At 43.9% G+C, this 13,521-nt stretch overlaps 1 protein-coding gene across 29 annotated transcripts in view; it reads left to right on the forward strand.

The window, feature by feature from the left end:
* Positions 1-2,409: 2,409 nt before the first annotated feature.
* Positions 2,410-13,521, forward strand: part of SLMAP (sarcolemma associated protein) — a 148,203-nt gene continuing 137,091 nt past the window's right edge. For all 29 annotated transcript variants that reach the window (XM_055134425.1, XM_055134424.1, XM_055134439.1 and 26 more), the window contains exon 1: positions 2,410-3,039. In XM_055134425.1, the coding sequence (XP_054990400.1) occupies positions 2,842-3,039 (198 nt within the window). In that variant the 5' untranslated portion in view covers positions 2,410-2,841. The remainder of the gene's footprint in view (positions 3,040-13,521) is intronic.

Here is a 13,521-nt window from a genome sequence, read left to right on the forward strand (position 1 = left end):
CTTCAATCCACACCAGCGCTGGTTGTTCTTTTTTTCTTTTCTTTTCTTTTCTTTTTTTGCTTTGTGGCAATCACAGGGGTTACTCCTGGCTCATGCACTCAGGAATTATTCCTGGCGTTGTTCAGGGACCATATGGGATGCTGGGAATCGAACCCCGGTCGGCCACATGCAAATCAAACCCCCTACCTGCTGTGCTATCGCTCCAGCCCAGCACTGTTTTTTTTTTTTTAATGTGTGCCAGTCTCTGTGGTGTGAATTGATATTTCATTGTTCTGATTTGCATCTTCCTGTTGATAGCAATGTAGAGCATTTTTTTAAAAAATGTGACTTTCGGCCATTTGCATTTCTCCCTTAAAAAGTTATTGTTTTTAATAACTTTTTTTTTTTTTTTGGTTTTTGGGTCACACCCGGCGATGCTCAGGGGTTACTCCTGGCTCTGCACTCAGGAATTAACCCCTGGCAGTGCTCAGGGGACCATATGGGATGCTGGGAATCGAACCCGGGTCGGCCGCGTGCAAGGCAAACGCCTTCCCGCTGTGCTATCCCTCTAGCCCCAGCTTTTTAAAATAACTTTAAAAAGTAAGAAGTTATTGTTCATTTCTTCTCCCCATTTTTGAGGGGGTTGAGTTTTTTTCCTGTGAAAAAATTCTACTAGTGCCTTATACATCTTTGATATTAACCCTTATCAGATGGGTGTTGGGTAAATAATTTTTCCCATTCTGTGGGCTGTCCTTATATCCTGGTAATCATTTTCTCTGAGGTGCAGAAGTTTAATGTAGACCCATTTGGGAAACAGACCTCTTTCTGGAAGTTTTGTGATTTTAAACTTTCTGAAATCACACACATTCTTTCCAGTGCAGAATTTGCTCTGGATCCCAAGGGGACATGATATGTCAAATGAGAACTGTTATTCAAAAGGATTCAGGGACCAAGAGTTTTTCTACAGACTGAATAAATGCACAAAGATGACTTTTGCAGGGAGAAAGATAATGGGCCTCCTTATCTCAGAAACAAATCCTGACACTTGTGGGAAGTTGAATATTCACATCTAAGGCAGCTGGGAATGGGGTGGTAAGGAGGGGTCGGTGTATAAGCGGAGGAAATTATATTGCCCATAGCTAAGATGGCTGCCAATGAACTTCACTTTTGGATGGCTATGTTTTCTTTGCTCTTTGGCATTTTCAACGAGAATAAAAATGAATAGTTCTAGTAAAATCTTATTGTTTCTTGAAAAACCAGTAAGATAGGGTGGATATTTTGCTTAGAAATCTTTCTACAGCTCTAATTTCGTCTTGCCCTTAACCAACATGGTCGTAAATGTTGTCCCATACTTTGAAGCTATCAGCCCTGAACAAAGATGGCGCCCGCAGAAGCATTATAAAGTAGTTTGCCCTTTTTTCTGCCCTTGACTACCATGGCTGCCACGGCGACGATCACGTGATCCACAGGAGTACGGCGCGGGAGAGGGGGTAGGAGGGCCCTTGAAGGGTGCGCGTTCCCGTGGCGGTGCACCGGGTAGGTTTCAGTCAGAGTCACTATGGCGGCCGGCGCTGGCAAGGTAAGCTGAGGCGGCGGCGGCGGCGGCAAGGGAGGCTGGACCGGTTGTGGCGTCGGCGCTCTAAATCCTCGCAGTCCGTCCGCGGAGAGGTCGGCCGAGGTCGAGGCCAGCCCGGGGGGCCGGCGGCTGGCGGGTGGAGGAGGTCTAGGGCTCCGGCGGGCGGGCACCGGCGCCTGACGGCCGTTTGTTTTGATGTTTTCCCCACCAGGTCGGAAAGTTTCCTGCCTCGTTGGGCACTGCCTGAGCGTGTCCCGCCGGCCGCGAGGAGTGGAGGCTGCGGCGGACCCAGCCCGGGGCCTCCAGGCCTCTCCCCCCACCTCCGGGCCAGCCGCCCTCCCCCACCTCCTCGTCCGCCGAGGCTGCTGTCCCTGAGATGCGACCCTCGCGGGGGCGACCCTAAGCGGCGGCGGCCGGTGTGCTGAGCGGCGGCCGGGAGCCCGAGCGTCCGCGGACCAACTTCCCGCCGACCGAGACCCCGGAGCCTCTCGGGGGGTCGCGCCTCGCCCGGTCCGTACCGGCCTGCGACGCCGGTTCCCCGCCCCGGTCGCGGGGACGCCCTCCAGGTGCCCGGGAGGCCGGATTGGGCAGCGGCTGGCGCCCCCGCCGGTGCCCGCTGCGGGCGCCGCGGACCCCGGTCACCGCCGCGGCGGCTCGTGCCGGCCCGGGGACCCCGAGGCACCTCCCGGGCGGCTTCGGCGCCGCAGGGGCGATGCCGACGGTGCGGCCGGCGGTCTAGCCCCGCTCGCCCCGCAGTGCCCACGGCCCTAAAGGACTCGCGGCGCTGCCCCGCCGGCTCCCGGCTCTCAAGGACCCACCCGGCCGCCGCGAACCGATCCCGTCCTTCAATGCTGCAGTGCTGTCACGTTTCCGCCACCGAGGGGGGAAAGCGGCCGCCATCCCAAACCCAACCCAAGAACTGGTGTGTGACTCATCGGCTTGGATACCTCCAGTCCCCAAACTGTCTTCCAGGACTTTTCCGGGCCGAAGCTGTCCGATGCCTTTGATTCCCAGGGAAGAAGATGGACTGAAAGCCGCCAGGGGGGCACGTTGTGTGATCGGGGCGCAGTTGGGTGCTCGCCGAGGTGATGGGGCTTGCTCTGGCTTGTCTGCCCACTCAAGTGAAGAGTTGTTGATGTTCACGGGTTAGGCGTAGACAATGCGCAGTTTGTTTTAATTTAAAAACTGGGGGGAGGGATAGGGGATTAGGCTCGTGAAGGGCAGCCCGGACCCCGTGGAACTCCTCTTTGTCCCTGGTAGGAGAGACACCCCCCCGTCGGTCCTCGATGCCGTCAGCCTTGGCCATCTTCACTTGCCGCCCGAACTCGCATCCGTTTCAGGAGCGTCATGTCTACCTGGACGAGCCCATTAAAATCGGCCGCTCCGTGGCCCGCTGTCGACCAGCGCAGAATAATGCTACCTTCGATTGCAAAGTGCTGTCCAGGAACCATGCTCTCGTCTGGTTTGATCACAAGACGGGCAAGGTAAGGTCACCGCAGGTGTTCGACAAGCCTTTGCCCTTGATTTGCCTTGCGCCAGAGAGATGTCTGGCATGCCTTGAGGACGGCTTGCACCCAGAGAAGCAAGGCCCGGCACCAGCTGTGTGTTGTGAGTCCTAGTGGACGCGTGATCGGGGTGGTTGGATGGAGAAAGGGACGGTATTATAATTAAATGCCTCAGGGGGGCGATGGCATCTTGATAACTCTGGTCAGTCCCAGTGAAATCCCAAACCCGGGTGCGTTTCAGAAAGCTAGTGAAACTTGGCTTCTTGCTTTCAGTCTTTGTAGAGAGGTGAATGTGCAGTTCAGGTCTTGATTAAACAAACAGTAGTTCCCAAAGCAATGACGGGGGAATCAGTGGCTAGTATTACTCTGGGGCTCAGGTGTTTGTGCTTGGTGAGGTGTGTTTACAGGTAGCTTTTAGTTGAGTTAAGATCAGGGTCTTTCTGGTAAGAAAACATGTAAATTTGTTTTTGGAAGAGACTTAATATGTATTTACTCATGAAGTAATTTGCAGTCATCAAAGCTAATTTATTTAAGAAGGAGCAATATAGCTTTATGTTTTCAGCTTAGTTTGCAAGTTGGGTGGACTTTTAAAAAAAAAGCAAAACCCCCCCAAAAAACCCAACCCTCCCCCCCAACCCACCACCCAAAACCCTACTATTTATTGTTTGTGAAAATCAGTTTTTGGTATTCCTTGTAGTATGGTGTTCTGAGAGTATGCACTATATTTTTTTAAATTTATTCTTTTATTGAATCACCATGTGGAAAGTTACAAAGCTTTCAGGTTTAAGTCTCAGTTATACAATGCTCGAACACCCAGTATGCACTATTTAAAATACTTTAAAACATACAGAGGTGATAACTAAAAATCATCATTAGGAGATTAACTTATACTCTGGAATTTTATCCAGTTTTGTCAGTTCCTAGGTTACATGGTAGGATGAATTTACTGCTCTTTAAGATTTTTTTTATTTACACTACTGTTAACAGTGCTTTCTCATGCACCTAATCCTAACACCAGACCCATTACCAGTTATTTTAGCATTTTTAATGTTGGTATTCTGACATTCTATATACATGTAGGTGTTTAAGCATGCAAGAGAAAAAATAAAGTATAACCATTTCAGTTTTTAAGACTCGTTATCTCTGTGTGGACAATATATCAAAGAGCTCAGCTTTTCATTTAAACGTTAGGTTTTAGTTGAGCTACTGAATCAGTTCCAACTTAGAGTAAGTTATGTAAGACTAATAAGAATATCTCAGGTTTCACCTCCTGACTCTTTGCTCCCTCTTTCGGAGTTATAGGATTGTCTTGAAACATTTTTTTTAAAGTCTTCAAAAATAGAATTTTGAAATGAAAGAAAAACGAGCTTCAAAAGGAAGAGAAAATCGTACATACATTTCTTGCTTTTGAATAAGTAATTATCGTATAAACAATTTTTCAAAGGAAGGAGGGAAAGATTGCCTAAGTGCTTCGTGCTTGCATAATGCTACCTATCCCCTACTTTGTGTGTAAGATGAAAACTGAAAAGTAAATCTTTCTGCATAATATCAGATACTCATTATCTGTGGAATAGCCCTCTTTATTTCCCTTGGAAATTTAAAGTTTGGATCCATCAAAGACTTCATAGTTTACCCCTAATTATTTAAAATGAATATTCATAAGACTCATCTTTCCTGCAATCGTATTTGGACATCATTTAACTACTAGTACCTCAGCTCAGCCAGCTTTTACATTTTTGTCTTTTTATGGCCCTGGGCAGCAGTTAAGGATCGGCCTAATTAGATAATAGGTTTGCTGAAAGTACATTCTCTTCAAATGCATATTCTTTATTTGATTGGGGAGGAGACTCAGAGTTTTCTTTTACTTCTTTGAAAAATATTGATTATGTGAACATAAGTTTTCTCTCTCTCTCTCTCTCTCTCTCTCTCTCTCTCTCTCTCTCTCTCTCTTTCTCGGACCATACCCAGTGTTTCTTGGGGCTTTTTGGCTTGATTTTTGGGGAATCATGCAGCATCAACCGTGCAGTACTGGGGCTCATACCCAACCTCCTGTCTGCAAAGTATTCACTCATTCTTTTCTGATATTTGCCCAGCCCTGAAGTTCATTTTATGGCTATAGTAAAACCACCCAGGATAGTTTAGTTTGCCATGACCAAAAAAAAAAAAAAAATCAATAGGGATGTTTATTGTGTAAATTGAGATGATGTATTAAAATGTTGAATAGCACTTGTTCTTAGAAAACAAGTTCCGTTATTATTATTATATAAATGTGTAAGTATATAAAATCAGCAAATTCCTTTCACAGTGAGAAACCTCTTCTGTAAGCCTTTTTTTTTTTTTTTCTTTTTGGGTCACACGTGGTGATGCACAGGGGTTACTCCTGGCTCTGCACTCAGGAATTACTCCTGGCAGTGCTCAGGGGACCATATGGGATGCTGGGAATTGAACCTGGGTCGGCCGAGTGCAAGGCAAACGCCCTACCCGCTGTGCTATCGCTCCAGCCCATGCAAGGCTTTTCTTAAGGCAAGTTTCTCCCTGTCCTCTTCTGGTCTCAGTGTTTCCTTCTGAGGATAATACTGGTACCTGCTATTATTTTGAGATTGAGATAGTCATATATATCACTTAGTATACTGTGCCTGACCCTTACTAATGCCTCAGAACTTACGGAAAAGGGTATTTGCAGTGGAAGGAAGAGGTCACTTTTTGCTTCAGTGCTGGATAGTCTTCTTGTTTTTTATTCATTTGGGGACTCACCAAGGGTGCTTGGAGGCTTCTTCCAGCTCAGGGCTCAAGGAGAATGCAGTTCAGGGGATTAAATTCAGGGCTTCTACATGCAACTCCAGCTTGTTGCAGTATCTTCTTGGCCCTGTGCTGGATAGTCTTTAGATGGTAGCTAATGAGAAATTCTATTTTTTCATGTGATGGCATAAACAGGAGTATATTTTAAAAACTGCAATTTATGAAGTCTAAAACTTGGTACAAATTGGAAGTTTCCCTTGTAGTGTGGAAAACTAAGGTAATACACCCTTGCGTTGACTTTCAACTTGATATATTCTGCCTTGGTCATTGTGGGAGGCCCATTAAAAGCTGGAAGAAATAATACATTTGAAATTTTGTGTTTATTCAAGTAAAGCATATTCATTATAGGAAATTTGCAAAATGTAGGCAGTTGAAAATCTCGATGACTTAAAAATTTATTTATTGGGACACATCTGATAATACTTAGGGGCTATTCCCAGCTCTGTGCTAATGGTGAGGTGCTCTGGGTGATGCTCAGGGAACTTTGTGTGGGTGTTCATGCATGAACCTTCCACATGTAAAGTATGTGCTCAGCGCTTTGAACTATTTCTCCAACCCCCAGCTGACACTTTTAATGCTAAGTTTTTGAAATGCTTTATGGTACTTAAAAACCTGTATGTTGGAAGGTGACAGATTTGCCACAAAGTGCAATTTAATAGGCTTTCCCAGAATATGTCAGGAATGTGGGAGTTAGTTACTGCCCTTCCTTTTTGGAGGTCAAACTCAAATTAGATGGATGACTCAAGGTACTACTGAACAAGTAAATCTACAGATATGGCGATAATGTCAAGTGGATAGTGAGTGGATCATTGATTTGTGATTTGGATGGCACTGTTTGAGACTCTGGACAGTTGATAGTTTAGTGGTTGACACAGTCTATTTCTAGTCTCATTGTAGATTACTTAGTAATTAGTAGTAAGTAGTAGTACTTATTGAACTATTTCCAGTTCAGATTTTCTGAGAAACTGTTTTGTTGTGGTTTGTTTCAATGAAAGGCATAATGTTAGATGGGAATAAATGACAGAATTGTTGAATTGTTAATGATTCTTTCTAGAAATTTTTATTTTGTATAGAGAGGGTGACTATACTTTTTGAGAATGGTTGTTGATTAAGAACTATAGTCTGAATTGGCAAGAGTGATGCTATTTGACAATTATTTTTCCTTCAGTGTTGGATGGAACTTAGAGCCTTAACACATGCAAGGCAAGAGCTGTACCCATGAGCTACATTCTTTGCTTAAGTGTGATACTGTTTGAATTTGATTTTAAATTTGTTTATTTTTTACTTTTTGGGTCACACCTGGTGATTACTCCTGACTCTGCACTCAAGAATTACTGATGGCGGTGCTTGGGGGAACATATGGGATGCTGGGGATTGGACCTGGTCAGCCACATGCAAGTCAGTTGCCCTACCCGCTGTGCTATCGCTCTGGCCCTGATTTTAAAATTGGGATGGGAGGTAAGAGAGCACAGGAAGTAAGGTGCTAACCTTGCATACAGCTTATTTAGGTTCAAATCCCTGGTACTACATAAAGTTCCCCAACCATTGCCAGGGATCACATCTGAGCACAAAGAGCCAGGAATAACAGTGATTATTAAACACACACACACACACACACACACACACACACACACACACACACACACACACACACACACCCCTCTATTTGGTTTGGGAACTATACCCAGCAGTGCTCTCTCTCACACACACACACACACACACACACACACACCTCTCTATTTGGTTTGGGGACTATACCCAGCAGTGCACACACACACACACACACACACACACACACACACACACCTCTATTTGGTTTGGGGACTATACCCAGCAGTGCACACACACACACACACACACACACACACACACACACACACACACCTCTCTATTTGGTTTGGGAACTATACCCAGCAGAGTTCTCTCTCTCTCTCACACACACACACACACACACACACACACACACACACACACACACACACACACACACCTCTATTTGGTTTGGGGACTATACCCAGTAGTGTGTGCGCACACACACACACACACACACACACACACACACACACACACACACCTCTCTCTATTTGGTTTGGGGATTATACCCAGCAGCGCTCAAGGGTTATTCTCCCAGAGAAACAGGTGTGTGCATGCGTGTATGTGTATGTATGTATGTATGTGTGTATAAATATAGGTAGATAAAAGTTCAGAGAAGTGCTTTTTGTTCTGTTTTTTGAGGGGGTAATGTTGGACATAAACAGACAAAAGCAGATAACTGAATGAGTTTGCCCTCTCTCACTAAGGAAACTGATTTTGTTGGATTGGAGAGTTCTTTTAGAGACTAGCTATAAGAATATACCATTCTGTGTGATATTTATGTATTATGCCATTCTGTGTGATATTTATATATTATTTAATATATGTGCATGCGTACAGAAACACACACACATATGTGCTGGGGTATCTCTGGCAGTGCTGTACCCAGTGCTATGAGCTGACAGTTCAGTGTTTAGACATTGTGGTGCTGGAGGCTGTCAGAGCCACTCTGGTGGTGCTTAGGAACCTTGAAGGCCATACCCAGCAGTGTTTTGGGGATGATGTGCTAGGGATCAAACTCAGGGCATCATGTACTCTTGCTCCATTGAGCTATCTTTCTGGCCCAATTCTGTATGGTATTTTAATGTTGTGCCTTAATTTTTGTTGTTAGATCTTTAAGGAGAGGATTCTGCTTTGTGTGTCTGTTTCCTCTTATCCTGAAATAGGATGTTGGTAGTTGAGTGGATAATGTGGAGCCAGGTTGTGGAATAACTTAATTAACTATTAATAGTTGCAAGCTAAGAACTTGGACCTAAGGGCCCTGAAAGGCTAGGGAATTTTATGCCAAGTACTGACAAACCATTAACAGCAGTATAGAGACCCAGAGCAAGAAAAATGACCGGTAGCTTACTACTTGTTATTTCTGTTTCTATCATGTTTTCCCTGTTAATTTTCTTAATACTCAAGTAACTGCTTAAGACAGGTGCTTAACAGTTTTCCCTCCTAACCTTTGAGGACTTTAAGGTGCAGAGGGATTGCTTTAGGCCAACTTGCCCACGTTTGCATAGCAGGTAAATGGTAGGGATGGGATTTGGACTGAGGTATTCTGAATGTAGAACCCAAGGTCCAATCGCTCTGCTATTTCAGGGCTTTCTAACAGTTTAGGTGTAATGTTTTTTATTAAGGACACAGGTAGAAGAAATAAAGATGCTTAAATGTTAGGAAGTGAAAAAAGACAAGTGTATTATCTTGTACATTTAGTACTTTAGTAAAAGAGAGACATTTAGGACTTTAGTAAAGGAGAGGTTCTGTATGGACTGGAGATTTTGGGAAGGTTTAGTGGATGACATTATTTAATGAAGGAGATTTACATTAGATCTATTATTTGTGGTTTTTTTGGGGAGGGGGGTCATTCCTAGAAGTGTTCAGAGCCTCCTAATGTTGTGGTACTCGGGACAATATGGGGTGCTGGAATTGAGCCTGGGGCTCCCCAGTACAAATCATGTGCTTCAGCTCTCTGAGCTCTCTCCATATCTCAGGACCATAGACAGTTTAGAATAGGCTGAATGGAGATGGAGTCAGTCAGGGAAAGAAAGGGGGTGGGGGAAGGACATGTTCATGTAAAGGCAATGAGGCAGAAATAATAATGTGTGTTCCAAGGACATTGCAAAGGAAGACTCCAGAATTTGACAAACAAGATTATTTGTTCCTCTCCATCCCTGCCCCATTCCTCCATCCTCCCCCCGCCCCATACTCACACACATACACCTTAGCATGACTGCTAAGATCTTGGCCTCAGTTATTGGTAGAATGGTAGAACATACATTTGTTTATTTGTGAGTTGTTCTAATAGATCCCTTTTTTTGTGTGATAGAAAATAAAAGGCAATTGGATGGTGCTGGTTTGGGGGGCAAAGGGGTTAAGGCACTTGCTTGCCTTGCACACTAACCAGTTTCTACTCCCACCACTGCATATGGTCCCCTGGATACCATCAGGAGTGATCCCTCAGCACAGACAGGTGTAACCAAAAAATACAAACAAAAAAAGGTGCTGGTATTGTGCCAGCCATATAATTTGACTTCTTATATTTAAGATATTAATGTAAACAAATTCGGAAGGCCATATTGTAAGACAAAGCATGTATTCATTTCTTATGTTGCTTTTTATAATAGTGGAAAATTAATGGATTTATTATAAGTTGTTGGGCTGGAGCGATAGCGTAGTGGGTAGGGCATTCGCCTTGCATGCGGCCAACCCAGGTTCGATTTGTCTGCCCCTCTCGGAGAGCCCGGCAAGCTACCGAGATTATTTCGCCCGCACGGCAGAGCTTGGCAAGCTACCTGTGGTGTATTCGATATGCCAAAAACAGTAACAAGTCTCACAATGGAGATGTTACTGGTGCCCACTCGAGCAAATCGATGAGCAACAGGATGACAGTGACAGTAATTATAAGTTGTTAAAATATGGATGACTGCCTGGGAATGTCATTCAGAGGCTGAGCTTATGTCTCATACATATGAAGTCTTGGACTCAAACCCTACTACCAGAAGGGAAACATGTATAAGAAAAAAGTGTGCAAAACAATTTTTTTCTTTTTCAGTTATTTGACTTGGTGTCACAGCTTAAACATATTTTGACTCAGCTTAAACATACTCTTCTATTTTCTCAGATTATTCTATTAGGAGTTGTATTTGTTAGAGCTTAGTGTCTGTTCTCTCTGATAAAAGAAGGATACTTGTCATTTTGAGTTTTAAGTGAAAATAATTTTAGATTTTACTCTATTTTTTGATCTTTGGGCCACACTCGGCAGTGCTTAGGGCTTATTCCTGGCTCTGTGCTGAGGGATCATTCCTAATGGACTTGGGAAACCATACAGAGTACCAGGGATTGAACCTGGGTTGACTATGTGCAAGGCAAATGTCCTACCTGCTGTACTATCTTTCGGCACCCAAGAATTTTAGATTAAGAAAAAAAATTATGCTCCTCCCCCTTTCCTTTGTTGTGTTGTTTCAGTGATGGATGTTGCATACACAACTGCCTGCTGCTCACACAGGGTGAGCTGTGGTGCTCATCAGTGGTGCTTGCACACTTGGTTGTGTTGGTCAGTGACATTTGTGTGCCTTTAGTTGCAGTGCTTACTTGATGTACTCACTGAGGCTTGCACTCTTAGCTGAAGTATGCATGTTATGACTATGGTGTTTACTAGGGTGCTTGTGGTACCCACACTTATCAGAAATTGCATTTCTGGTCTTTGTACTTGGATAGTTTTTAGTTGTTATCCTTGCCTGGATTGCACCCTCTTTTGTGATGCTTATATACATCTGGCTGCAGTGTGGCCAGAGATTGCTTGTGGTGCTGGTGATGACAGATAGCAGGGTTGTCAATCTCAAACAGTAGAGCTGCTCAGATCACACTTGGCACATATCCATCAGTGGGAATTTGAACCCATTTCCACAAATTTGCAAGGTTGCCAGGCACTCTTAAGATCTAGCTGCTGCTTTTATTTTTGGGTGGGTGTGTGGGATTGGGTGGGGATAGGGATGGGGTCCACACCTATCAATATTTAAGAGCCATACCTGGCAGTGCTTGGGGACCACGTGTGGTGACAGGATTTGAACAGATGGCTCAGCATCAGTAACATGCAAGGCTAGTGCCTTGACTTCTGTACTATCCATTTAAGCCTCAGTTTTTAAGCTCTGCGTGGAGACCCCAATAGGGTCATGTAGCTGAATGAAGGAATCAGTGAAAAATTTGGGAACAGTGAAAGGTTCTAAATGCACAACGTTCGGGGCTGGAGAGATAGCACAGAAGGTAGGGCGTTTGTCTTGCGGCCAACCCAGGTTCGATTCCCAGCATCCCATATGGTCCCCCGAGCACCGCCAGGAGTAATTCCTGAGTGCAAAGCCAGGAGTAACCCCTGAGCATTGCCGGGTGTGACCCAAAAAGAAAAAAAAATAATAAATGTACAACGCTCAAAAATTAATTTAAAATTGGGGCTAGAGAGATAGTAGAGTGAATAGGTGCTTGTCTTGAACATGGTGGCTGACCTGGGTGCGGCCCCAGAACAAAACAAACAAAAGAAAACAAACAAATCAAAATCAGTTGCATAATGAGTCTTACATATTTTTGGCAGTGCTTGCACATGTATATTTTGGATGAAAAGGGTTGAGAGTGAAAAATTTTAAGTGCTTTTTGAACCCCACCATACTGTTTCTCTGGGCTGAGATTGGTCTTGTTTTTGTTTTTGGCCATATCTGGTGGAGCTGGAGGGGTATCCCAGCTTGATACTCAGGGTTTCTCCTGGTGGTGCCTGGGCTACTGTATGTGTCTGGGAACTGAACCCAAGACTTCCTTTGTGCTCTCTCCCTGTGTCCTGAGATTGGTTGTATGTCAGTTACTTGAATCAAGAAAAATTGTGGTATTTAATAGCTGCTGAAATGTTTAAATGTTTTTCCTGCTCATGGTTTCTCTTACTGCTTCTAAGGGAGAGGCAGTTTACACCCCTGCTCAAAATCTTGGTTGTTGCCATTCATTTTTAGCAGGATAATACAAACCTCTTAAAATCTGTCTCTCATTTCCTCTTCCAGCTCCATCTTCTCTTACTTTTCCCTTTGCCCCATATTCTATACAGTAACTCCGGGACAGTACTTACTGTTCTTGGAACAAGTGGGGTTTTTTTTGCCATTCCAGAATGGCCTTTCCCCTTCATCCCTTGAGGCCTAGTTCCAGTGTGAACTTTCCCTGATTCTCAATGAGAATCAATTTCTTTTTCCTCTGTACTCCCATAGAACTTTGTTATGAGAAGTAAACTACAAAATAATTGATGCACATATACTGTTGCACAGCCAGATGTGAGCTCTTGAGAATAAGGGTATAGGTGTTATACATAAGTGTTTGAAAGACTAAATGTGAATGATGGAGCAGTCTGTTAGAAAGTCATTTGAATTAATTCTCAATTTGAGAGTATGGACCCAGTTACCAATGGTAGTTTTAATTATTGAATTTTCAATGTGCAAGGCATTTCGTTATTTTGGGATCATAAATAGTCTTTTAGGTAATGACTTAGGTTATTGTTTATATTTATTTTCATACAGAATAATACTTTTAAGGGTTTATGATATTAAGAGTACTTATTTTACTTGATCTGTACAATATTTATGGAAGGTAGGTAGAGTAACTATAACTGGTCCCCTTCAGTCTGGGAAGAATTAGATGTTTAGAGGTTATTTACACAAAGTCATCTGTTAGTAACTAAGGGAGTTATAGTCAGAATTTTTTTTTCCTCCCTGAAATAAAAGTCAGCTGCTAGATATTTATTCTGAACTATCTTACTATGAACTGAACAGTTGTTGTGATGAAAATCTGTCTTTGAAAGGTTATATAGGGGCTGGAGCGATAGCAGAGCGGGTAGGGCGTTTGCCTTACACGCGGCGGACCCAGGTTTGATTCCCAGCATCTCATATGGTCCACTGAGCACTGCATGGAGTAATTCCTGAGTACAGAGCCAGGAGTAACCCCTGTGCAACGCCAGGTGTGACTCAAACAGCAAAAAAAAAAAAAAAAGGTAACATAAGGTATTATGTTACATGACTAAAATGCTTGTCATTTGATGCTTTTATAGACTTAGAT

Source organism: Sorex araneus, chromosome 4 (genome assembly GCF_027595985.1).
Source record: "Sorex araneus isolate mSorAra2 chromosome 4, mSorAra2.pri, whole genome shotgun sequence".
NCBI classification, from domain to species: Eukaryota; Metazoa; Chordata; class Mammalia; order Eulipotyphla; family Soricidae; genus Sorex; species Sorex araneus.